General features: G+C 37.0%; 1 protein-coding gene across 2 annotated transcripts in view; it reads right to left on the bottom strand.

Moving 5' to 3' along the window:
- PDE8B (phosphodiesterase 8B) overlaps nucleotides 1-24,030 on the bottom strand; it is a 312,928-nt gene extending 288,898 nt beyond the window's left edge. For both annotated transcript variants that reach the window (XM_074202145.1, XM_074202146.1), the window contains exon 1: nucleotides 23,970-24,030. In XM_074202145.1, coding sequence (XP_074058246.1) covers nucleotides 23,970-24,017 — 48 coding nt within the window. In that variant the 5' untranslated portion in view covers nucleotides 24,018-24,030. The remainder of the gene's footprint in view (nucleotides 1-23,969) is intronic.
- Between the last annotated feature and the right edge of the window lie 2,881 nt (nucleotides 24,031-26,911).

Below are 26,911 nucleotides of genomic sequence, written 5' to 3'. Positions count from 1 at the left end.
GATCTATGGGAGATCAAAGATCAAATGTTTGTAGACTGAAGAGTTTTCTGCAGAGACTGCTGAACTTCTCTAGAACAATACTTTTATCCATTTCTTATTTTTTACAGTTAATATCTTATTTAAAATAGGTAAGAGTGGACACTGCATGCAGTCATTTCATCTCACCTTCATTTTGATTTGGTGTTGATTTTAATATCTACTTATAAATAAAAAAATTACATGTCTATTTGATTTCTGACTATACAGATAGCCAGAGTATTAGACTAGGAGTCAGAAAGATGAGAGATCAAATCCTACTTCAGACACTTTTCATTACTCTGGGTAGGTCACTAAACCTGCCTTAGTTTCTTCCTCTGCAAAATGAAGATAGTACTTAACAAGGGTTATTTTGAGGCTCAAATTAGATAACATTTATAAAGTGCTTTGCAAAACTTAAAGCACAATATAAAAGTTAATTCTTATTACAGACAAGATCTGAGTAGTCAAAAAGTCTTTGGCCTCTTTCATTTCTTATTTCTGAACTATACTTTCTAATATATTTTATTGCCCTCCCTTATGTCCACCTTTTCATTGACGTTCAAGATTAATATAGTAAATGCTAACTTGAGTTGAAGCAGAGATCCTTACCCTTTTTTGTATCATGGACCCTTCTGGCAGTCCGGTAATGTCTATGGACCCTTTTTCAGAGGAATATTTTTAAAGGCATAGCATAAAATATGTGGGATTACAAAATAAACAACCATATTGAGATACAATTTTCAAATACTTTAAAAAAGAAAACTTACAAATTCTAGGGTAACAACCCTGCTTTCAAGGAGCTTGGCAAATCTTTCATAGAGTTCTTCTGGTACATATACTACAATTGTAATCATAGTGACACTGTAAGGTAAGGTGGTGAAATGTCTCCTGAAATGATTTTTATTTCCTTTGAGTATAAAATAGAATCAGTTCTGCAACCTCCTCTTTCACATTGAGAAGAATCAATTAGAAGCAGCATCTTTAAATCTTCATATTCATGTCCACAGCAAAAATAAAAATTATTTTTCTGCCATTTTATCATCATCAACTTGGAACTATACAGGACTGAGACTCAATTCTTTTTTTCTTGTTTCATGAGTGGTTACAGTCAAAAGATTCATGTCCTTGTGTCCAATCTTCTGATGATAAGCATATTTAACTAATTTGGCTTAACATGATAGCATATTACTAGGATCATACTCAAAGCTTTTTCAGAATTCTATGTCATATCATATAAATATATACACATACACATACACAAATGCATACATTCTGTAATGGGAAAAGCCAATATCAATGCCTTGAATGTTTTGCTTTGCATTACTTACTAACTTATCAGCTGCAATCATTTTAATAAGATAAGAAATAATTGTGTGATTTATAGTATGAGTATAGCCCCAGATGAAAACATGTGTAACTGAAACTATGCTGTTGTCTTAGGTGAATATCTGTGTCGGCTAAACTTAGGAGCATAACTATGGTTATTATAAAGTGTGTATCTTACATATTTGGCCTTAATAATCATACCTATATATTCATCTTTATATTAAAATAATGAAATAAGAAATTGTAAAGGGTAATAAGCCCTCTGAAAGTGTAAAAGGGAATAAAGAATTAAGAAAGCCCCATAAAATGCTAATGGAGACATCATAGAAAGAACAAAGTAAGAATATAAAGACCTGAAAAATGTAATCTTGTGCTAAACATGAACCTTTTTTTCTAGAAGATTTTGTTACACTATATTTGAATCAAGAGACCTATAAATAGCAGTGAATTTTGTATCTTGGGTTCTCAGACCATACTGGATAAACTAGAGACTATCGCCCAGTTTCTTTTTTTAATGATACAGCACATATACAATAAAGATATATGTATATATTCTTATATGTAGACCATATTGGGCCTGCCTCTTTAGGCAGCCTTGTGGGCCTCTGCTCCCAAGGGCTTACCATATTTGTGCCAGATATCCAATCAGCTTTAGCTCTACTGTATCACAAATCTTCCAAGCTCAAGTGATCCACCAGCCTCAACTCCTTAGCAACTGGGACTACAGATATGAACCATCATGCCCAGCAACCATACCATAACAAGAATAGGGCTTCTGTGGACATAAGAAATTCAACCCAACTAATTTAAATAAAACTATGTGTTAGGTATTTACTATGTACTCTAAGTGTACTCAGGAAACTCTAAAAATTGTTGATGTTCATTCAGGTCTTGACTCTTCATGACCCCATGAACCATTGAATGCCAATGTTGTCCATGGGGTTTCCTTGGCAAAAATACTGGAGTGGTTTGCCATTTTCTTTTCCCTGAAATTATGTTATAAATGAGCTACAGATCTTCACTGGCAGAAAAATTTTCATACCAGAATCTCACTCTACCAATAAAATCACAAATTTAGACGACAAACAAACAACATGGTTAGTATTGCAATGTCTGCTGTGGAAGATCCAAGTAAGGTATAACACATTCTCCCCTGATCACAGAGAGCTTAGAATCTATAAGAGAAGATGAGACATGGATGCTTGAAGCAAAAGAAAAAAAATCAAGTCATGTAACCTAAGTTTTGGGGCAAGATTTTGCTCTTTGTTTTGAATTGTTTTTGTTGATGGTTATTAAGACTACATTTTTATACCTCTGATAACCTTTGAAAGAATAATTTCAGCAAACTGGTGGGGTCAGAAACCAGAGAGTACAATTCATTTAGAAGTGAAATGGTAGGAGCAGCTAGGTGGTCCAGTGGATAGAGCACTGACCCTGGAGTCCAGAGGACCTGAGTTCAAATCTGAACTCAGACATTTAATAATTACCCAGCTGTGACCTTGGGCAAGTCACTTCCTCATTGTCTTGCAAAAAAAAGAGAAGTGAGAGAGTGGAGAAATTAGCAGTAAATATAGATGACTATAAAAGAGAGAAATAGGATGGTATTTTGAGAATTAAATGAAGGTTTTTTTAAGGTTAGGAAGGGGATGACTTGAGCAGGTTTATATGCAGCAGATCAAGAGCCAGAAAGTAAGGATTCTTTGGAAAGAGAGAAAAAGAGAGCAAGAGAAGAAATAAAGGAGGGAAGGAGGAGGGAAAGAGAGAATGATCACAGGATCAAACTGTCAGAGATGATGGTAATGATGATGGTGGTGGTGATAATGATAGCTGACATATGGCACTTTAAAGCTTATAAATTGCTTTATATAGATTATCTCATTTGATCTGCAAACAACCCTGCTGAATAGGTGCTCTCATTATCTCAATTTTTTACAAATGAGGAGAGAATCAAGAGCATAATAATGGTACTTTTATAGTGCTTTAAGATATGAAAAATTCAACATTATATGTTATGCCATTTGATGAAGCAAGTTTTAATATGATGGGCACAATATATCACAAATGAGGAATTACATAGGAGAAAGGGCACAAAGTATTGTCACTTGAAAAATATATAACTGGAAAGACTCAGTCATATGGTGAGAGTGAGGGATAACCAATGGACAGTTCATGTGACCCAATGATATCCCTTGTTAAGGGAACCAGTGAAGCAAAAGAGTAAAAGATGAATGAAGATTTGTGTGTGTGTGTGTGTGTGTGTGTGTGTGGCAGTTTTGAAGTATTAGGTAAGGAAATTGGGAAGTTCATAAGAGATAGCTTCAGTTTTTTAAAAATTTATTTATTTTTGAATTTTACAATGTTTCACCAAACTTGCTTCCCTCCCCCCACTCCCCACAGAAGTCTGTTAGTCTTTACATTGTTTCCATAGCCTTTTTTAAAAAAGTAAATAAAGTAGCAAAGTCTCATATTGGAAGAGGGATTTGGAACAGTCACTGGGAGGAATGCTGGAGAAAGTCAATCAGGAAAAATGGAAAATATTGCCTTATAGCTGTGAAGACCCAGTGTAGATGGAAAATCATTAGTTTGCCGGGAACCTAGATGTCAAGCATGCCTATTTAAAATGCTTTCAGAAAGCAGGAGCAAAAGTAGGAGTAGAAAAGGAATACAGTGGTAGTATATCAGTATAGAAGTATATGAAATATAGACGTTCAATGGAACAAGGAATGCAAGGGTAGAGTCATGGAGTCAAGCTTGTGAAATGAGGGCCATGGACTGAGAGATGGTGGGGATGATGGCAGCAGTGAGAATAAAAGGAAGAGAGATGCAAAGGAGATTATGAAAACAACAGTGATAAGACTCCTGGATATCTTTGACTAGGAGAAGAGGAGAAGTCAAAGTTGACTCAAGAGTCATTCAGGGTTGATGGAGAGAATGGTATTGACCATAGTCCAAATAGGGAGTCAAAGTTACCTTCTGACAATTACAGTAGGAAAGTTGGCAACCTTAGCCAAAATAGGGCTATTGAGAAACAGGGCCAGTTTAGGGGGAAGAGAATGAATGCATTTATCGGTTCAGTTTGAGACTGAGTTTGGAAAAACAGTAAGGGAAGAGTCTGAGGAGAGATCAAAAGTAAATATTGCTAGAGACATCAATAATGATATGCAAATAAAAGTATTCATAGATACCATGGGAATAGAGAAGAATGACAAACATAGGGACATTGGAAGGGAAGGTCAGCTTCAATGAATAATAGACAGTAAGATTTGCTCTGTAGACACAACTGCTTTAGAGTCACCTAAGATGTTTCATTTCTCCATGCTTGAATTCCTTATCATACAAAACAAATGCCCAACAAGCCTAATGTATGACAGTTTAGAAAACTGAAATTGGATTGGAATATCATTTTGATACAAAAATTACTTCCATAATGACAGAGGTGTCTCTAAAAGTGATCAAAATCAATTATGATAGACTTACCTCCTCTCAACAGTTCAATGAGCAAAGACTTCTAAAAATACTTGTGATTAAAAAAAAAAAATGCCACCCGCATCCAGAAGAAAAAACTGTGGAGTCTGAACTCAGATCAAAACATACAATTTTCACTTTTCCTTTCTTATGCTTTTTCTCTTTTATTCTGATTCTTCTTTGACAACATGACTAATATGGAAATATATTAAACATGTACAACCTATATCAGATTGCTTGCTGTCACAAGGAAGGAGAAAGGAAGGAAGAAAGGCAGAAAAATGTGGAACTCAAACTTACAAAAATGAATATTAAAAATTATTTGTATCTGTAATTGGAAAAAATAAAATAAAAAACTAAAAGGGATGAAAGTAATGCATGAAATAGGGCTATTGAGAAATAGGGCCAGTTTCCTGCTTTGGAGGTCACTTTTAAAAGTGACTCCTGAAACTCCATCTTTATTTGAAATTAATTGGGTAGAATAATGAGTTTCTAATACATGCTATTTTTCTCTCTAAAATTTGAGGTCCAATTCTGGGAGAAATTCTTGAAGATTTATTCACATCTGGCATCAATGAATGAACTTCTAAGAAGATGAGATGCACAGGTACTTCATTCAGAAGAGGGTGTAACCTGGGCACACCTATGTTTGTCTTTTGTTTCTTTTCTTCTTTATTCTCTTCTAAATTAATTTTAACAAAGCTCCAATCTCTTTGTTTACAGGCAGCCTGAATTTCTTCCTCCTAGACCTGATTGAATAACTATTTACTGTTTCCTAAGCAAATGTCATCAGGATTCTAGAGGAAGTCAGGTCCATAGGAACAATAACCTTCATTCCAGAATGGAAGATAGAAACTTCACAAGCTTTTTTTTTTTACTTGAAAGGGGGTAAGGGGAGGTGGGAGGGAGTGGGGAATCAAACCTGTGTTTCATTGCTATAGTAAACACCCAGTGAGGAAACTCCAGATTGGCATCTTTCCTGCAATTTATAGTCTCAAATAATTGTCTATGCTACTGTCTACACTACTGACCCCACAGAATGAGTCAATAGGCAGCATTTGAAACCAGACCTTCTTGACTGAGACTATTCTCTGTATCACTGCCTCTTTCCTTGATGGAACTTTAAAAACCTACCAACATAAAAGCTTTTAAAAATGAGTGACCACTTCCCTAGGTCTTCCAAACCCCACCAGCATGACAGGAAATGTGCAGCTGTGAGGATTTTGCCCCAGCATTCAAATTAAGAAACTTCACCAATATTTAACAGATTTCTCCTTTAACACCTCAGTGGGATACAGAGCCAAGTTTCTGCAAGCATGGAAGAAATTTTCAGGGCCAAATTTCAAGAAGTCATATAAGAAATTCCCAATATATGGTTATTCAAGCCAGAGTTCTTTCCCCAAGATTTTACTTTTAATTAAATGCAGTACACTGCAGTAGAAGGATTAGTGGCCTGGAAGTTGAGAATTACATTTGAGTTCTGGCTAACTATTTAATATAGCTTTAGGTATATGTATGTATATATACATATATATATATATATGTATATGTGCATATATACATATATATATATATATACATACATACTCTAATACATCAATAATCAATCACAAATAAGCATTATTAAGTTGTCCACTATGTGTGAGGCACTGTGGACCCAAAAATCAAAAAATCAAATTCCTGCCTCGAGGAGCTTACTCTATACTGGAAGGAAACAACATACAGAAAGAAGCTGAAAGAGGGAAGTATAGTACTCTACTCGGTAACATGGTGGAGAAGCCAATCAGAGAACTGCCCAAATTGTGCAGTGTTAAAGGAAAAATGTGAGGTGTTAAAGGAAAAATGAGATATTTGAGCCGAGCTCATTGGTAGTATTGGGATTCAGGTCTCCACCCTCCATTCAGAGAAGCAGAGGAAAAGGTAGAATATCAAGTGGTAGAATATCAAGGCTGGTAAGAGCTTACAGGATGACAAGGTTATTCAGCAATGAATTTCCTAGGGCATGGTATAGGTCCAGTAAATATAATACTAGGTAGGGGGTCAGGAAGACCTGAGTTCAAATGTGGTCTTAGACTAGCTGTATAACTCTGAGCAAGTCACTTAACCCTGTCTACCTTAGTTTCTTTATCTGTAAAATGAGCTGGAGAAGGAAATGACAAAACTCCAGTATCTCTGCCAAGAACACCACCAATGGAGAAATAACAAAGGGCATGGTAGAGGAGTCCCAAATTTAACACACACACACACACACACACACACACACACACACACACACACATATCTATTTTTCTACTACTACTACTACTACTTCTACTACTACAACTACCCCTACCACTACTAGCACTACCACTACCAGTACTACCACCACCACCACTACTACTACTACTACTACTACTACTACTACTACTACTACTACTACTACTACTACTTCTAACTACTGTACTACAATGGAGTTCTGAAATTAAAAACCCAAGTGATGGAGTATTGATTGCCCAGTCTCCAGGACTACACACAGTTTAACAAAAGAAGTTATGTCAGCTGTTCCCAAAAGCAACATGGTCAATAGAAAACAGTTCTCAAAAGAAGAAATGTGAACTGTTAACAATATGAAAGTTTGCTACAAATGACTAATAATTAAAAGTGAAATTTTCTCTGTTTTTTACTTCTCACACTGCAAATTATCAAAGGTAACAAAAGATGGAGTAGTCAATGTTACAGGAACTGCTTAAAGACAGATAGAATGATATATTGTTGATGAAGTTATGGACAGATTCAACTATTCAAGAGAGAATTTGGAATTATTCTAAAAAAGTGATGATAATGTCCATATCCTTTGGCCCAGAAGTACTATTGCTAGGTTTATGCCCTAAGATACACCTACATTCACCAAAATATTGATAGTAGCACTTTTGTTCAAACAAAAAGAAAATTGGACAGGATAGGTGCCTATTAATTTGGGAAAGAAAAAAGTGGTATTTTAATGTAATGAAAGTAACTCGGTGGATAGAGAATTGCACCCAGAGACAGGCAGACTTGATCAAAATTTGCTAATAGTATGACAGGGCAAGTCATTTCACCTTTACCTGAAGTTTCCTCATTTGTAAAATGTAGATAATAATGATAGCTGCCTCACAGGGTTGTTGTAAGTACAAAATGAATTAACATTTGTAGAGTGATTTGCAAACTTTAAGCATAATGTAAATCCTAAGTATTATTATTATTATTATTATTATTATTCTGTATTGAGAGACTATGTACAGTTATTTTCAGTTATGTACAAATCTTCATGACCCCATTTGGGGTTTTCTTGGCATAAATGGTTTGCCATTTTTTGCTCCAGATCATTTTACAGTTAAGGGAACTGAGGCCAACAGGAATAAATAACTTGCCCAGGGTCACATAGCTAGTGTCTTAGGTCAGATTTGAACTCAGGATGATGAGACTTCCTCACTTCACATCCAGAGATCCATGCACTATAGCACTACCTAAGCTGTCCCATTGAAAGATTAGTTGTTTATTTGGAATGAGTTCATCACAGATTATCAGAGCTAAGAGGGCCTCTTGGTGATTATGTAGTCAGACTTTAATTTTACAGCAGAGGATGTTGAGGAACCCAGGTGTAATAACTCCTAATTTAGTGGGTTTTCCCCACTCTGCCACAGAACTATTGTATAGAAACTAAAGAGAGCAATGGCCAAGACAGTTCCACTCACTATTCAAATCAGACCTAAGCTAAGAACTCTAAAAATGGATGCTGACATCAGCAAATTTTTGCTGTCAGTTCATTTATGACACAAGTACCTGGACTAGAAATTCCAGAAGACTAGGATCATGCTGTAGTATTCTATGAAGATTCTTTAATGCCTACCATATGGGAAGCATCAAGTAAATATTTGTTGAATGATACAGAATAATGGCTCAAAGGGATGCATCACTTCACAATCCAGAGGGACTCCCAGAACTCTGGGTGTAAACGAAGCTTTGATAAGTGAAGTCACCTTCCCATAAATCAACATGGGGAACCTTGTTCTGCCAAGGGCTATTTGGATATTTATAACATCATTAGTAGGCCATACAAAATTAATAATTTAAAAATTAGGTTTAACATTCAATTAATTAACCCCTTAAAAGCTCCTTAGATTTATTGAATTTTGAGTCCAACTTATGGTTGTCTTAGCAGTGGCAGATTAAATGATTTTGTTGGCCTTTTACAATCCATGGGCTAGATGTTCCTGCCCCTGCCATAGATAATCATTGTCATTCCAATGTAGTCTTTTTTTCTGATGGATATTCGGTTGGCAATGGCACCCAACATTTGAGGTCTACATTTTTTTGTCCTATCATATCCCTCTGTGAGACATACCCAAGGAACAGATATTCAAATCTACCCCATAATAAATCCATTTGAAAAATCAAAGAATGATTTGGCAGTAAGCAACTAGGTGACATAGTGGATAGAGAGACATACTGCAATCTGGAACACTCATATTACAGAATTCAAATCTGCTCTCAGATACTTGCTACTGTGTGACCCTGAGCAAATTACTTAACCCAACTTGCCTCGGTTTCATCAATGGTAAAATGAGCTAGAGAAAGAAGTGGTAAACCAGTCCAGTATCTTTGTCAAGTCAACTCCAAAAGGTGTCCCACAAAGAGTTGGACACAACTGACATGACTAAACATCACTAACAACTGAAATATAGGGAATGTTCTCATCCCATGAAGGCCCTCTCTCTACCAGTACAAGTAGAGCTTTCTCTGCCATCTAGAGAGATGTCTGGGACATTGAGAAGTTAAATAATTTGTCAAGGGTCACACAGCTTGGGTCAGAAGCCTCAAGTTCTCTACCCCAATTTCCAGGGTCAAGGTATAAATTTTGCAATGAGAACTGGTCATGTCACCCTTCCTAATGAGTGATGAAGGAGACAATTGGAGTCTCCATAAAAACAGCCGGCAAAAAACCTCTGAAATGGCTAGATAAAGAGGAAATCTGGAAGGAGTATGTGTAAAGGTTGTTGATAATGGCAGCTAGGTGGTACAGTGGATATAGTGCAAGACAGTAAGTCAAGAAGACTCACCTTCCTGAGTTGAAATTTAGCCTCAGACACTTCCTGGCTTTGTGACCCTGGGCAAATCACTTCACCCTGTTTTCCTCAGTTTCCTCATTTGTAAAATAAGCTGGAAAAGGACATGGCAAACCACTCCAGTATATCTCTGCCAAGAAAAACCCAAATGGGGCCATGGAGAAAATGCCTAAACACCACAATGGCTTTGATGGCTACTTAAGTTATTTTGCCAAGAAATAGAATTTCTTGCCTGAAGACATTAAAATCAGTTATTGTCAAGGGATGCTCTTCTAACACAAAGGTGCTTTTTGCCAGATTTTTCTGATAGAAATGTTCATATCAAACCCTTGATTACAAAGATGATTTTATAACCAATCCTTCTGCCATTATTCGATCATAGTTAGTTGGTCTCTGGAATTCCTCCACTTTTTAAAGTACTCTCATGTTGCTAAGAGGGTCTTTTGTTCAGCTCTCAAAACAGAGGGGGTTTGATGAAAGCTCCCTAAGGAAGCTAATTTTCCTTCTCATACATTCCAACCAGCTACAAGAGGGGTATTCTTGGATTTTTTTTCAAAACACACATGCACATAAACTGTGAATGTCATCAATGGAACACCTAAAATACTGGTCCCTTTGAATAGGGGAATTTGTTTGTTTTTCTGTTATTTCATCAGTCAGGGTCTCCCCCTCCCCCATTTAATATGTTTATTACTTCCTGGGGTTATGTCAAACCCTAAAGAGAGGGCACTAACTCATTCAGTTCACTAAGGTTCTGTTCAGTCTTCTAGGGAAGTAATTTGTCAGGCTATAGGTACCCCACAAAGAGTCAGTGGCAGAAAAAGGAAGGTGTCTAAAAGTTTGTAGCTTAGAGTGATGTTTACACTGGATTCATTTGGCTGATCCTAGTTGAACAACTGCAGGCTGGGTTCTACTTCTATCCATTTCATATCTAAATTTTCCAATAACAAGATTTAACTTTTTTTCTTTAAGATCATGGACTGATAAAGCTTATTATGGACCTTTTCTCAGAAAATAGTTTCTAAATGGACAAAATAGAATCCATGGGATTGCGAAGAAATCTTACAGCCTTTTTTGCAGTGCAATATAGACATATTTTCAAACAAAAGGGCTTACTTGTACTTTTCCAATCTTTCCTTCATCTCTTAGGCCGCAGCTACAACTTCAGTACTAAGTCATTTCAGTAATGCTGTGTTGTTGCTAGGCTGCACTCCTCTGGGCTTCTCTGACATTCCCCAGCATCATCAGCAACCTCTTCATTCTGGAAGATTACCTCAGCCCTACAATTCCTATTCTTTTCCACCCTTGGGGCCCCTCCCTCTGATGGGAGGGCTTCTCTTAGAATTTTCAGGGGTGCTCAAGCTAAATATCTCTTCATGTTTGCCAGCTTTTCATTTCCCCATTTAGGTGCTGTCTTCTCTTTAGGAATGCAAACTCCTTGAGGGCAGGGACTATCTTTTTGCTTCTACAATGTGTCCCCAGGACTTAGCACAGAACCTGGGGACATTCTTTAACAAATGTTTATTGACAAATTGACTAAATGAAATAGGAATATTTCATCCTGGCTGATGAAATAACAGAAAAACAAACAAATTCCCCTATTCAAAGGAACCAGTATTTTAGGTGTTCCATTGATGACATTCACAGTTTTATGTGCATGTGTGTTTTGAAAAAAAAAAATCCAAGAATACCCCTCTTGTAGCTGGTTGGAATGTATAGATTTCATGGATTCCCTGAAATCTATCCAAATCCTTTTGGATTTGTAGATCTCTGGTTAAAAATCATTAGCCTTCATCTCATCATGACGTTCAGTCATTTTTTCAGTCATATCTGACTCTTTGTAACCCTGCTTGGGGTTTTCTTGACAAAAAATCCTGGAACAAAAAAGGGGGGACAGCTAGGTGGGGCAGTGGATAGTGCACCAACCCTGGAATCAGGAGGACCTGAGTTCAAATGTGACCTCAGACATTTAATAATTACCTCACTGTGTGACCTTGGACAAGCCACTTAACCCCAATGCCTTGCAAAAAAACAAAAACCAAAAAATCCTGGAGCAGTTTGCCATTTCCTTCTCCAGCTCTTTTTACAATTGGGGAACCCAAGTAAGGCAAACAGGGTAAAATTACTTGCCCAGGGTTATACAGCTAGAAAGGCTGGATGTGAGTATTCCTGACTGCAGGCCAACGGCTGAGCCACATAACTGTCCCATAACATCATCTAATTTTTAACAAATAAGAGGATTTAGATGATCTTTCCTAAGCAGTTTATAACATAGAGAGGTTGAGGAAAATTCCTGATTACAGAATTTCTCTATTGGATCACTACAGAACAAGTCCACTCTAAAGCTTGTCCTAATCTTCTAATATCTAAATGTATAAATACAATATCACCTACAAAGTTGCCTTTCGTTTTAGGTCCCACAAGTCAATGCCAATTAATAAGTTGACTGCAATCCAAAACAATTTACCTTAGTTTCTATAGGGACCAAAGTTGAAATGTAACCCCAGGAATGAAAACAGTGCTACTATAAACAGTAGGACTCTCATCTACAACAACCTTTCAAAAAAGGCCTTCACCCTTCTAACAATGTAGTATGGATTTATTGCCAGAGGGAACAATTCCACTTTTCCTAATCTTTTCTTCATCTCTAGAGTAGTAGCTACAACTACACCAACTTATCTGTGCAGATAGATCTATACTGTCACTATAACTTTCATCTCAATAGCTATCCTTGGAGCTTGAAGTCTATTATCATTCTGGTGAGGAGTCAACAATAAGCAAAAAATAAAATGTAGAAGCATGTTCACAGGAGAGAATGAAGATGATGAGAAGACTGGAACCTATACCACAGAAAGATCAGCAGAAGAAACAGTGGATATATATATAGCCTGAAAAAGAAAAGGTGATTAAGGGATGAGAACAGGAAAGGGATATGATCCCTGTATTCAAACATCTAAAAGGTTATTACATGGTAGATGTTTCAGAGAGACAGATTTCAGGCCAATATAATAAAAAGTTCTCTCACAATCCAAGTTTTCCCCAACTAGATTTTGGGGTTATCTTCAAAAGAAGTCTCTGACTGATAGATAAACATTAGTTAAGAACACTGTAGAAGTGATACCTATCAAAATAAATATTTATTGAGCACTTACCTTGTGAAAAGGGTTAGGCAATATAAAGACAAAAGTAGACACAGACCCTGCCCTCAAAACATTTACAATCCAAAAGAATCATGAACCTCCCTAAAAAGCTCCAGGTATTATTTTAATATCAAATAGACATTTGACAAATTTACATCACAACATTTGGGTAGGAGTCACATCTCCAGCACTAACTAGCTCCTCAATGTTCTCATTTATAAAATGGTGGCAATATGCTTTCTTCTACAACAGCTGTGAGGTTTTTAATTTGAAAAGTACAAAGTGTCGCATAAAGGTGAACAAACACACTGTCAACAGCAAGCATTTACATGGCCACCTGCCATGTTAAAAGACACTGCTACCCTCCACAAGTGATGGCATCATGAACATTCTTTAGTCTCTGCCTTCAAAGTATCATGAAGTTGGGAGATGGATCATGGCTATAAATTGATAACTAATAATAACAATCATAAACATAATTAACAACAGCATTAGGGTAACTTGTGCTAAGTGTCAAATGAAGGGTACAAAATAAATAGTGCTACAGAAATTCAAAAAAAAGATTTGTAAGGGCTAGCTTAATTGGGTAGATCTTGCAAGAGGAAATGATGAGTGATTTGTGCCATAAAGGTCAGCTTCAAATACAGAGTCTAGAAGAACATTCCAAGCAAGGGAAATGACATTGAGCAAGAACAGAAAGGGGAATGATGTTTTGGAGGGATTGAAATGAAGATCAGTTTGGGGGAAACAAAAGCTTACTAGCTTCTAGCCATGTGACCCTGGGCATATCACAACCCCTTTTGACTCAGTTTCTCATCTTGTAGTAAGAGTAGTTAGTAATAAATAGAAGTAAGTAGGAAATAAATAAGAAGCAGCAAGTGGTTTAAAAACAAAGCAAAACAAAACCAAAAAAAAAAAAAAAACCCAAGTTGGGGCCAAATTATGGAAGACCTTGAATGTCAGACTAAGAAGTTTAGATGATGAAGACCTGTATTAGGAAGCAGTATAATTGGGTTCTAGTCCTGTTATTATTACTTAGCCCTTCTAAATTTGGGTTGTTTTATTCTTTGTACTTGTGGCTCCAGCACCTAATATAGTGTCTAGCACATAAAAGGTATTTAAATAAATATTTATTAATTGATTAAGAACACAAGCTTCTTGAGGGCAAATGATTTGTCTTTGGAATTTCCTTGTCCAGTGGAGTGCTGACACATAGTAGGTATTTAACAGATAGTTTTTGAATTTAATATTATTGTCCTGAACAACAACAAAAAAAGTGACCCTAGATTCAGGGACCTTAGAGGTCATTTAGTCCAGCCCCCTCATTGTTCAGATAAGGGAAATGGAGTTAAAGAAGGTGAATAGACCAGCCCAAAGTCACAAAGGTAATAAGTTAAAGGTGAAATATAAACCCAGGTCTTCTGATTTCACAGTCAGTCTTCTTTCTAGTATGATGTTGTCCTTCAATTGTTCAGTCATGTCTGACTCTTCATGACTCCATGAACAACATCTATGTATTTCTGGCAAAGATACTGGAATGGTTTGCCATTTCCTTCTCCTGTGCAGACAAAATGAGGAACTAAAGCAAATGGGATAAAGTGATTTTCCCAGGATCACACACCTAGTAAACATCTGAGACCAGAGTTAAACTCAGATCTTTTGGACTCCAGGAGTGGCAGTGTACTCACTATACCACCTAGCTATTTTTTCCTATCAGTACCATAGTTTTCCCTCCTTAGTCTCTTCCAGCTACAAGATCCATGACTTTATTCTGTAGTTCTTTCTTGAAGCTTAATAAAATGTTTTTGACTACAATAATCATTCACAAATGAAAACATGCCTTCAAGGCATTCCGTGAAAGCCCATGTGCACTCATTAGCAGTTAGAATCTTATGCCTCTTAGTCCTAGATATTCTAGGAAGCTGTCCCTGATGCAAGCAAGGATTTAAGCAAGAACAGCCACATTCTGCAAGTATCACAACTGTGAAGGATTCCTAAATCACTGTAAATAAGGTTCAGATCCCACAATGGAAACAGTACCTTTAGGAAGTGGGTGTTTAAAACATCAATTAAAAAAAATGTGTTTGCTTGTGATTCCAAATATAGTGAGTTGAGAATATTATACTGTGCTTAGAGGTTAAAGTCAATGGGAATGGCATGACAAAAAGAACATTAAATCAGGAGACCTGAGTTTGCCTGATTCTGCTGCTCAATGCTGCAACTCCCTTAAAGAGTCTCAGCAAATTTTTTCACCTCTGTTCCTCAGAATCTTCATCTGAAAAAAAATGAATAGTTTGGACTAGATTATGCTTCATCTTTTTTATATTAAGGACCTCTTTGGCAATCTGTTAAAGTCTATGAACTACTCTGAATAATGATTTTAGAGTTATAAAATAAAGTATATCATATTACAAAGAAAATCATATTGTAATAAAGGAAGGAAAGAGAAGGGAAAGGAAAGGGAAGTGAAGGGGAAGAAAGGGGAGGGAAGGCACCCTTTTACATTCTTTAAAACTATTTAGGATTTCTCCCCCCCTGAAAAAGTTTTTTGTGCATTGTGACTAATATTTACTGTATTAGAAGTTAAAATATTTTAGTATTATTATAATTTTTACCTAAAGAATACCCTGAAAGGGAATAGAGAATCCCAGGGATCCCCAAACAACATTTTGAGAACCAATGATCTAGTCCAACTCTCTCATATCTCACACAACGAAACTCAGTCCAAGAGAGGGACATCAGCTTACTCAGGGCAATACAATGAGTTTAAGGCATGACTGGACCTAGAACTTGTGACTCAGACTTTCTATCCCCCTGCTTCTTTTGCTCTCTATGGCACTTGAAACAGGGAAGATGTTCATAGAATTAAAATGAGAGTCTGGAGCAGAATCCATTTTGCTCATGCTGAAGTAAAAAAGGTAATGGTAAAAATCATGATCTCAGAAATCAAAAACAAAAATAGCCCTAGTTAAAAAAGAAAAGAGAAACTACATTTTTCTAAGAGGTACCATACATAGACAATGAATTAATGTCAATATTGAATATATATATATATATATATATATATATATATATATATAGAGAGAGAGAGAGAGAGAGAGAATATGGAATATATATAAATAGCATAGCATGCATATTCTTAAAAGAAAAGTTAAATGCTTATATTAGTGAGGAAACTTCAATTTACTCCTCACAGACCTAGACAAATCTAATATAAAATGAATAAGAAAAACATTTGGGAGATGAATAGAATTTTAGAAAAGTTAAATTGTTGATTGCAACAGTGATTTGTTTTTAGGATAACTAGTGCTATAGCACTGATCCACATAGTTTCTAATTAATTTTAATCTTTGCTTATTGAATGTAATTTTATTATATGATGATCAGAAGACACAATTAATATTTTTTGCTTTCCTGCATTTGTTTATGAGATTTTTATCCCCTACTATATATTTGATTTTTGTGAAGGTGCCATGAACAGTTAAAGATATTGGTGTCCACCTTTCTTTAACCATTCAGTTTTCTACAGAGACTTATCATATCTAACTTTTAAATTCAAATCTGGCTTCAGACAATTATTACCTAGCTGTGTGACCTTGGGCAAGTGACTTTGTCCCATTGACTTGCAAAAAGGAAAAGAAAAAAGAAAGAAAGAAAAGAACAAAAAAGAATTATTCTGTCCTACTACAAGTCAAGACAACTGATAGTCTAATTGAAATGGTTGAGTATTTATAAAAATATTAATTGCCCAAAGAAAGAAATCACACGTCATAGACTTTCCTACTGGGAAAAAAAAATCAGGATCAAATGGATTTATAAGCAAATTCTACCACACATTCCAAAAACAATTAATTGCAAATTACACATACTTTGAAGAAATAGATAAAGGTATCTTATCAAACAGAGAAAGTAAAGTATATACAGATTTCCCTAACAAATACTGATACAAAAATAATAGCAAGGAGATTACAACACTATATCACAAAGATCATAAACTATAACAGGTTAAATTTATACTGAAATCAGTGCTGGTTGAATATTTTTAGAACAATAAGCATAATTGACTGTCAATAAAGAACAAAAACCACATGCTTATTTAGATACAGGAAAATCTTTGAAGAAAATGCAAACCCATTCACATTAAAACACTAAAATATTCTAGAATATATGGAGCTTTTCTTAAAATAAGAAATATCTATCTAAAACCCAAATCAAGAATTATCTGTAATGGGAATAAGCTAGAAGAATTTCCACTAAGATCAGAAGTAAAGCAAGAATGTCCATTAACACCATTACAATTTATATTGTACTAGAAATGCTAGCTATAGCAATGATTAGGAAAAGAAACTGAAGGAGGGGCAGCTAGGTAGCACAGTGGATAGAGCACCAGCCCTAGAGTCAGGAGTACCTGAGTTCAAATCTGGCCTCAGATATTTAATAATTATCTAGCTGTGTGGCCTTGGGCAAGCCTCTTAACCCCATTGCCTTGCAAAAAAACCTTGAAAGAAAGAAAGAGAGAGAGAGAGAGAGAGAGAGAGAGAGAGAGAGAGAGAAAGAAAGAAAGAAAGAAAGAAAGAAAGAAAGAAAGAAAGAAAGAAAGAAGGAAAGAAAGAAACTGGAGGAATAAGTATAAGCAATGAGGAAATAAAACCATCATTTTTTTGCATGTAATAAGATAATACATTTAGACAGTCCTAGAGAGTCAACTAAAAAATTAATTCAAACAATCCAAGTCTTCAACAAAGTCGCAGGATATAAAGTAAATCCCCACAAATTATCAGCAACAAAATCCAGCAGGAAGAAATAGAATTAGTTTAAAATAACTAGGAGACAAGATAAAATACTTGGGAGACTAATTGCCAGCACACATAAACTATATAAAAACAATTACAAAACACTTCACACAAATAAAGATCTAATAATTGAAGAAATATTAACTGACTCTGGATAGAGCCATATCATAAAAATGATAATACTGCCTAAGGAAATTTCACTTATTCAATGAAATGCTAATCAAAGTACCAAAGAATTACTTTATCAAGCTAGAAAAAAGTAATAATGCGATTTATTTGGAAGAACAAAAGACCAAGATATCACAAGAATCAATGGAAAAAGAAAAAGGGAAGGAAGAGGATGTAGCAATATTTTGATCTCAAACTCTATATCTCAAAGCTGTAATCATCAAATAGTTTGGTACTGGTTCAGAATTGGAGAAGTTGATCAGTAAAACAAATTAAGTATATGATATTTAGAGCAAATACAATAGTCTACAATTGGATAAACCCAAAGGTCCCAATTATTGGGACAAGGACTTATTATATGGGGAAAACTGGAAAGTAGTATGGCAAGAAACCATACTACACCAGTATCTCACATAGTATACCAAGATAAATTCAAAATGAATACATTCTTTTCGCACAAAGAAAGTTATTATAAGCAAATTAGTGGAACATGGAAGAAAGTACCTGTTGTATTGTTGGTGGAGCTGTGAACTCATCCAACCTTTCTGGAGAGAAATTTGTAACTACACCTAAAGGGCAATAAAAATGTGCATACCATTTGATCCAGCAATACCACTACTGGATCTACACCCTGAAGAGATGATGAAAAAGGGTAAAAACATCACTTGTACAAAAATATTCATAGCAGCCCTGTTTGTGGTGGCAAAGAATTGGAAATCAAGTATATGTCCTTCAATTGGGGAATGGCTTAGCAAACTGTGATATATGTATATCATGGAACAGTATTGTTCTATTAGAAACCAGGAGGGATGGGAATTCAGGGAAGCCTGGAGGGATTTGCATGAACTGATACTGAGTGAGATGAGCAGAACCAGAAAAACACTGTACACCCTAACAGTAACATGGGGGGTGATGATCAACCTTGATGGACTCACTCATTCCATCAGTGCAACAATCAGGGACAATTTGGGGCTGTCTGCAATGGAGAATACCATCTGTATCCAGATAAAGAACTGTGGAGTATGAACAAAGTTTAAGGTCTATTCCCTTTAATTTAGAAAAAAAAACCTGATACCTTATTGTCTGATCTTGTTATCTCTTATGCTTTATGTTTCTTCTTTAAGGATATGATTTCTCTCTCATCACACTCAATTTGGATCAATGCACAACATGGAAACAATGTAAAGACTGACAAATTGCTTTCTGTGGGGGGTGGAGGGAGGGGGGAGGGAAGTAAGATGGGGAAAATTGTAAAACTCAAAATAAATAAAATCTTTAATAAAAAAAAAGAAAGTACCTGTTGTATCTACAGATGGGGGAGAGATTCAGAGGAGGCAAAATGGATCATTCTGAAAATATAAAATTTTAAAGTTTTTGCACAAAAGTTCAACGCAACTAAAATTAGAAGAAAAACAAGACTAGGTGAGGAGGGGATTCTTTGCAGCAAGTTTCTTTAATAAAGATCTTTTTTCTAAAATATAAAATGAACTATTTTAAATCTACAAGAATAAGAGAGCCATTCCCTAAATTATAAATGGTTAAAGGATATAAATAGATGATTTTTAGAGGAAGAAATCAAAGCTATACAAATAGGCACATAGAAATATAATATTAAAAGAAATACAAATTAAATATATTCTGAGGTATTGCTTCATACTTATCACATTATGTATGATGATAGAAAAGGAAAAAGATAAATGCTGGAAGGGATGTGGGAAAACAGGTCCACTGTTGCATTGCTGATGGAATTGTGAACTAATCCAATTATTCTGGAAAACAATTTGGAAATATGTCAAAAAGGCTATTAAATTGTATAATTAGCTTTGATTCAACAATAACACTACTAAGTCTTTACCCCAGAGAAAGCAAAGAAAAATAAAAATGACTCATAAATATAAAAATATTTGTAGCAACTATTTTTGTAGTAGCAAAAAATTGGAAACTGAGGAGATGTCTATCAACTGAATAATGACTGAACAAGTTATGATGCATTAATATAAAGGAATTTTATTGTGCTAAAAGAAATGATAATAGGAATGGTTCAGAAAACCTGAGAAGACTTGTATGAACTAATGTAAAGTGAGAAGAACAGAAGAAAATTCTACATCATAAATAGCATGAACAGCAATCTTGTAAAAATAATAAAAATAATAACAATAATAATAATGATAGCATAAATATAATACTTTGAAAGACTAATCAATCTGTATCTAATCAATACAATAACCATGACAGTTCCAAAGGATTCATGATGAAAAATGCTATCCACCTACAGAGGGAGAACTGATGGACTCAAAATGTGCATGTTGAAGTATTGATATATGTGTACACCTACATATATGTACATGCATTACACATATTTGGCCTTGGCTAATATTAACATTTGTTTTGCATGACTGTACATATTTGTTATAGATTTTGTTTATCTTGGCTCTTAATTTGATAGGACTGGGAAGTGGAGATAATTTGGAACTGAAAAAATGAATTAAAAAAGTCTGTGCTTTTTAAAAATATGCAATTTTTAAAAAATAACAGTATTTTTAAAAATAACTAAGGGAATTAGACTAGATAACCACTGAGATTCTTTCAAGTTCTAGATTCACGATATCTTTAACAGGTAAACAGGGTACTACATTTTAAACTGTGCTTACTTTAGAAGACTCAGGAGATAGTTTATAATTAGAGATCTCTTTATTTTATCCATTATCAAACTGAATAATTGCCACCATGACAAGTTTAACTAAATCGTTCCCTGGTGAATAAGTACAGTATACTGGATTCAATGTATTAAATTATACTGGGATTAGACTGAGATTACTATACTTTTCTTCCCAAGCAGAGAGACAGCATGCTTTGGAGGATGGAACACTGACCTTGGAGTCAAAAAGATCTTGGGTCCCAAACCTTTGACATACACTAAGTTAACCTCTCAGTGCTTCAAACTACTCTCTAAGATTTTTAAATTGTAAGTAAGTAAGTGGTGGAAGGAGTTTCTATCCTGGCAACTGACAAATTTTTTTTCACTTCATAATATGGAAATAACATATTAGGTTGTAATCACATCAAGCATCATCCCTTATCTTTTCCTAATTTTTCATGAATTCAGTGACCACGAAATACATTCTACTACTTGCCCCTACTTATTCCTGAAACAGTTTGGTTTAAAAAAAAAAAAAGGAATGACTTTTCCACCAGCTCTAAATCAGAAGAGATCATGATTCTTTCCCTGGTTAGAAAATGTCAACCCTTTCTTAAATAGGACTCTTTATCTTATGCTTTCAAATATATGCAATGTATTTTCAGTATTAACTGAAAGATCATTCATTTTAACACAAATCCACAGCCCCAGAGTCAGAAAGAATTGGCATAGACCTAAAAACAATCTGATTTAGATGTGGACAAATGTCAATAAAACTAAATCATCCCACAGTTCTTATCCAGATTTTCTTTAGTCTAACTCTTCCCTCTTTTATCAGAAACATTGAGACATGCTGTCAATAAATGTGCAAAGATAGTGAAAAATTTTCAAGTTGATTAATATTTTCATTCATTTGATCAATAAACATTTACTAATCACTTACTTTTTGCAGGGTCACTGTCCTAATAGAGTTTATAGTCTAGGAGAAGGATCCAGTATAAGTAACAGTAAATAATATTACATAAGTACAAAACAATAATTTTGCCCAAACTAGGTCTAACTGTAGAGAACTAGGTCTAGGAATCAGAAGACCCAAGTTCACATCTGTCCACAAACATCTATTACTTGTGTCAGCCTAGGTAAATCATTTAATCTGTCTTTACCTAGGAAAAGGCCCTTAATACAGTGCCTGGCTCATGTTGTTGAGTTATTTCAGAAACATCTGGATTTGTCCTGACCCCATTTGAGATTTTCTTGATAAAGATACTGGACCTATTTGCCATATTCTTCTCCAGCTCATTTTACAGATTAGGAAACTGACAGGAAAAGGATTAAGTGATCTCCTGGGGCACACTTTACATGTTGAATATTCCCTCCTTCCCCTGTTTCTAGGAATGAATCTTATGAATTCTTCCTCCATTTTGGTGAATTGAAAAATCTATAAAATGAAATGGACAAGACACATATGTGGCAGATTCTTAGATTATTAAATTCGGGGAAACTGGTAATACAGTTTTATTTGTTATTTATTTATTTAAGGTTCTCAGGTAAAACCATTACTTACAGAAGGTGTTTTGATTAACTGGCCCCAGGAATGATAACATCAATCTAAAGTCTTTCTTTTTTCTTCACTGTCACCATTGCTCGACTATATTTGTTAAATAATTTCAGAACTCCTACTACTTCCTGGGGGAAAAATCTTCAAAATATCTGCAACGTCTTGACATGAATATTAACAAATATCACTGGAGGAAGCATGTACACTCGGACACACACACACACACACACACACACACACAACACACACACACACACACACACACACACACACACATAGCCATATTCTGCCCACTGTGGGTACTCCAGTGAAACAAGAATTCCAAGTGGCAACCCTGGCAACTCGGCCTGCTCATTCATTCAATCATGAGTTCCTTCTTAAGATCGCCAACATGGAGAGGTAAATTAATGTCAGACTCCGCAGGCTCAAAAACAACCTGCAACTGAAAACTGGATCAACCGTACTGCTCAGGCTGAGGCTTTGCAGGGGAGATTTGGAAAGATTAAGACAATTATCTTTATATTTATAAAGGTTAAGTATTACGATTTTCCTGTCCTGGCTACAGCCCTCCAAACCCGAAGACAATTGCAACTTTCCCCCACTGCCCGAAGCAATCAGTCAGAGAACAGGACTCAGGATCCCAGAACACCGAAAATCCGTGATCTCTGATCCACAAGCCTCTTCCTCGCGCCCTGCCACCCCAGCACTGCCCCGAAGGGCAATCAGTTCTACTCCCCCTCCTACCCACCGCAGTGTAACCGTCGTCAGTTAAGAGGAGACCCTCTTCTCCTTCCCGACCACTCCTCCCTTACTAACTCTCCACCCCGACCAACTTCCCACCAGGCAACTGTTAAATCAATACGTTTCTTCTGTTTGCCCAGTAAATATGGCCCTAGGTGGTGGCTGCTTCGGAAAGCAGTCTTAGGTCCTTTGGATAACCAGGACTGTGGGAGAGGTGATAAGGGCCTTTAAGGGGGGTGGGGGGTGGTGGAGAGTGTGTGTGTGTGTGTGTGTGTGTGTGTGTGTGTGTGTGTGTGTGTAGGACCCGGCAAGCTGTAGCCTTGAGTCTTCGGCTGATTCAAGCATGAGAGGCCGGCAACAGGGTCTCAAGCAGCAGAAGCTATGAGAAGCAGCCTTCTCTTAGAAAAAGAAAGCAGCTACGCAGTGAGAGAGAGAGAGGGAGGAGGAGGAAGAGGAGATACACACACACACACACACACACACACACACACACACATACCCATACACACACACACACACACACACACACACACACACACACACACACAGACACACACACCCTCTAAAGAGTGGTGCGGCAGTGCAGGGTGCGAGCAGAAAAAGAAAGAGGGATCTGAGTCTGGGAAAAGTGAGGCGCAACAGGAGAAAGAAAGTCAAGTGGAACACAGAGACGGGGTGGAGGAGCATGGTCCCCTTGGAAGAGAGCAGGTAGGAGCCTCCCAGGTCCTCCTGAGATGGTGGAAGTAGCAAGCGAGGAAGCTGGCCACGGGGAGCACCAAGAGGACCTAGTCACCCCTTCCTAGGGAGGCAATCTAAGGAAACCTTCAGTGATGAAACCTGGTGCAGATGGGCGACTCTCTCCTCACTGTAACCACCTGGGTGGCGAGCCCGGGCTTGGAGGAGCTAGAAGAACCTGAGTTTGAGCGACATGTCCTGGAGGTTGTGTTTTGCCAAGAGGACTTGGGGATACTGGCGCTGGAAGCTGCCTGCTCCCCCCCCGCCCCCGGATCCCGATGCGCCCCCAGCCCCGGGGCTCACCTCCCTGCGGCTGTACCTCGGTCCCTCGCGAGCGCCCGGCTCATGCATCCCGACAGAGGCAGGAGCGCCCGGTGGTGGTCGCAGCTCGCGGGAGGAGGCCCCTTCCCCCGGGACGGTCCTGGGCTGCAGACGGCCCGGGCTCCCCGGCGCAGCTCGGTGGCAGCTTGGCGCTGCTGCAGTCTCCGCGCCGCCCGCCCGGGACCCGGACCCGCACCCCCGCATCCTGCCTGCTGCCAAGGGTCTAGGACGCACCCGCACGTGCGAGGGGCTGGATTTCTCCAAGACGCTTTTCCCTGGGCGCTAAAGCTTCCCTCGCCCTCCTCCGACACGTCCCCAGGCTGCCCGATGTCAGGGTCCTAGCGCCCCACCGTGCTCCCCAAGCGCTAGCTTAGCGTCGCTTTAGCGCTCAGCTATTCCCTCTAATCACTGGCTCTAAGGTTTCGGAGCAAAAGAGCTCATCTGGACCCCTCTCTTCACTTTTCGACTGGTGAGAAAGGTGATGTAGCTCGGCAGCGCCCTTACCATCGGATCATGGAGTCGTCTTCTGATCCCAAATTCTGGTCCTGAGCTCTTTTTTCCCAGACCTTCCGAAAAGAAAAGAATTCAGGACTTTTCTTTTAGGAGCATTAAATTCCTTCCTTTGTGCCTCAGTATCCCAGAGGGTGACTCAGACAGGATTGGATAGAATATAGCCCCCATAAGCTTATAGGATCGCTTCACTGGAATCTTTGAATTCCTCCACCTCCAAGCAGAATGCTTGTCACATAGTAGGCGCTTAAGAGATGCTGATTGTCCTTAATTACCACGCTAGAGAAGAGTATTTAGGACCTGCTCTGCCAGCTTCCTGCAACCCCCAAATTTTAAAATTATATGAGATTCTATAGATGTGCTTCCCTTGTCCATACTACAAAATGGGTCTTTTGTTTTTGAAGGAATAATACAACAAAACCCAAAAGTGAGACAACAACATTTAAGTACATAAACAATTAAAAAACACAAATGGCTGAAATATTCTGGAAGTCTTTCCTTTCTTCCTTTCTCAAATCCTCTCTTTAAAATGCTTAAAGTCACAGGTTTTTGTGAGAATCATCAAGCTTCCAAAATTTCACCTGGAGGAGGGCTTATCTACCTAATTAAATATTATAACTGTAAATAAGTGTCAGGCATTTAAGCTGTCATTATTGCCACAATTGCCATAACCTCAGTAGAGTCCTAAGACTCCACAGGATAGCTAGTCCTCTGGGGCATGGAGGAATTAGCAACAAAAACGCTCTAGAAATGTGAAATCCCTATTTTCCCTTTGGCTGCCCACATGGCTGGAGACAGCCCAGAACAAGGACCAACAACAGCTTTCATGCCTGCTGCGTTTCTCATCTAGAAATAATGATGAAAAATAAGACTCCTTATGGATGAAAAGGAAACCGCAGCAAGTTCTTTTTAAGTAAGATTCATTTCAGAGGAAATAGGGAGAGAAAAAGAAATAAAGGAAGGACATAATCCTTCTGACAGCTGGTCTAGTGACTGAAGAATTGGTCCTTGAAGTCATTAAGGCCTGGATTCAAAATCTGCAGTAATACTTCTTAGCTAGGTGACCACAAACAATAACAGCTACTCTGAGCTTTAGTTCCTTCATCTTTAAAGTAATAAAAATAATTTCCCCATTACTTATCTTATAAAGTTGTTGTGGGGAAAAATGTAAGCTAAGAAACATGCAAATATTATTACTATACAGTTCATAAATTACACATACATATCTAGAATATTAATAGAATAACTTCTATTACTTTTTCTTTAAGATAAGATTTGAAATTCTAAGGAAACTTAGAGATCAACTCTTCTACAATTCAGATAAAAAAAACTGAGGCCTACCTACAAAGATAAGGAGAATTTTCCAAGATAAATTAGGTAGTAGACAGCAAAACAGGAATTTGAACCCAGTCTTTTAGTCTCAATCTGGTGTCTTCCAGCTTGTATCATCCATCAGAGTATCTGTTTTATCATTTCCACCTCCCCAGGGAAATGGAAAGCATTGTTCTCTCATTTTAGAGATTAAAAAAATAAGACATAAAGAGCTGATGTCCATAGCTGGCAACAAAGAAAGGGGGGAAGGGAGGAAGGAAGGAAAGAAGGACTCAAACTTGGTTTTTTTTTCTTCCTTTACATACTCACTTAGTAGTCTCATTAATCTCCACAGATTCATTTAGCATTTCTATACAAATGACTTCCAAATCTAACAAATAATAATATTCTCTCTCCAGAGCTCCAATCCACATCACCTACTACCTTGTAATCCTGTCTACTTGACACCCTATTTTTTGTTGTTGTTGAGTCTTTTCAGTTATGTCTGACTCTTCTTGGTTTCATTTGGGGTTTTTTGGGGCAAAGAGTAAGACTTGGATTCAAAACCTGTTGTAATACTTCCTAGCTAGGTGATCACAAGTAATAACAACTGCCTTGAGCTTCAGTTCCTTCCTTTATAAAGTAACAAAAATAATATACTCATTACTTCTCTTACAGGGTTGTTGTGGGACAAAAATGTAAGCTAGGAAACATGGAAAATTATTATTATTATACAGCTCATAAACTAAGCATACATATCCAGAATATTAATAGAATAATTATTTTGTTTGCCATTTCTTTCTCCATTTCATTTTACAGATGAGGAAATTGAGGCAAACAGGGTTAAGTGATTTTCCCAGGGTCACACAGTTAGGTCAGGTGTGTGAATTGAATTCAGGTCTTCCTGACTCAAGACTTGTCATTCTTTCTAGTTGCTCTATGATATACCATAGGCATTTCAAAATCCATATTCTCCTAATCAAATTACTATCCCTCTTCCTTACTATTCCTATTGAGGGCACAGAAAACTATAGTTCTAAGCACCTGGGTTCACACTTTTATAGACATCCTAAATTCTCCTAGCTCCTTTAAATCCTCACCCA

This window comes from Macrotis lagotis, chromosome X (assembly GCF_037893015.1).
Source record: "Macrotis lagotis isolate mMagLag1 chromosome X, bilby.v1.9.chrom.fasta, whole genome shotgun sequence".
In the NCBI taxonomy this organism is placed as follows: Eukaryota; Metazoa; Chordata; class Mammalia; order Peramelemorphia; family Peramelidae; genus Macrotis; species Macrotis lagotis.
Note: the sequence above shows the minus strand (reverse complement) of the source record. Positions and strands in the feature narration are given on the sequence as shown.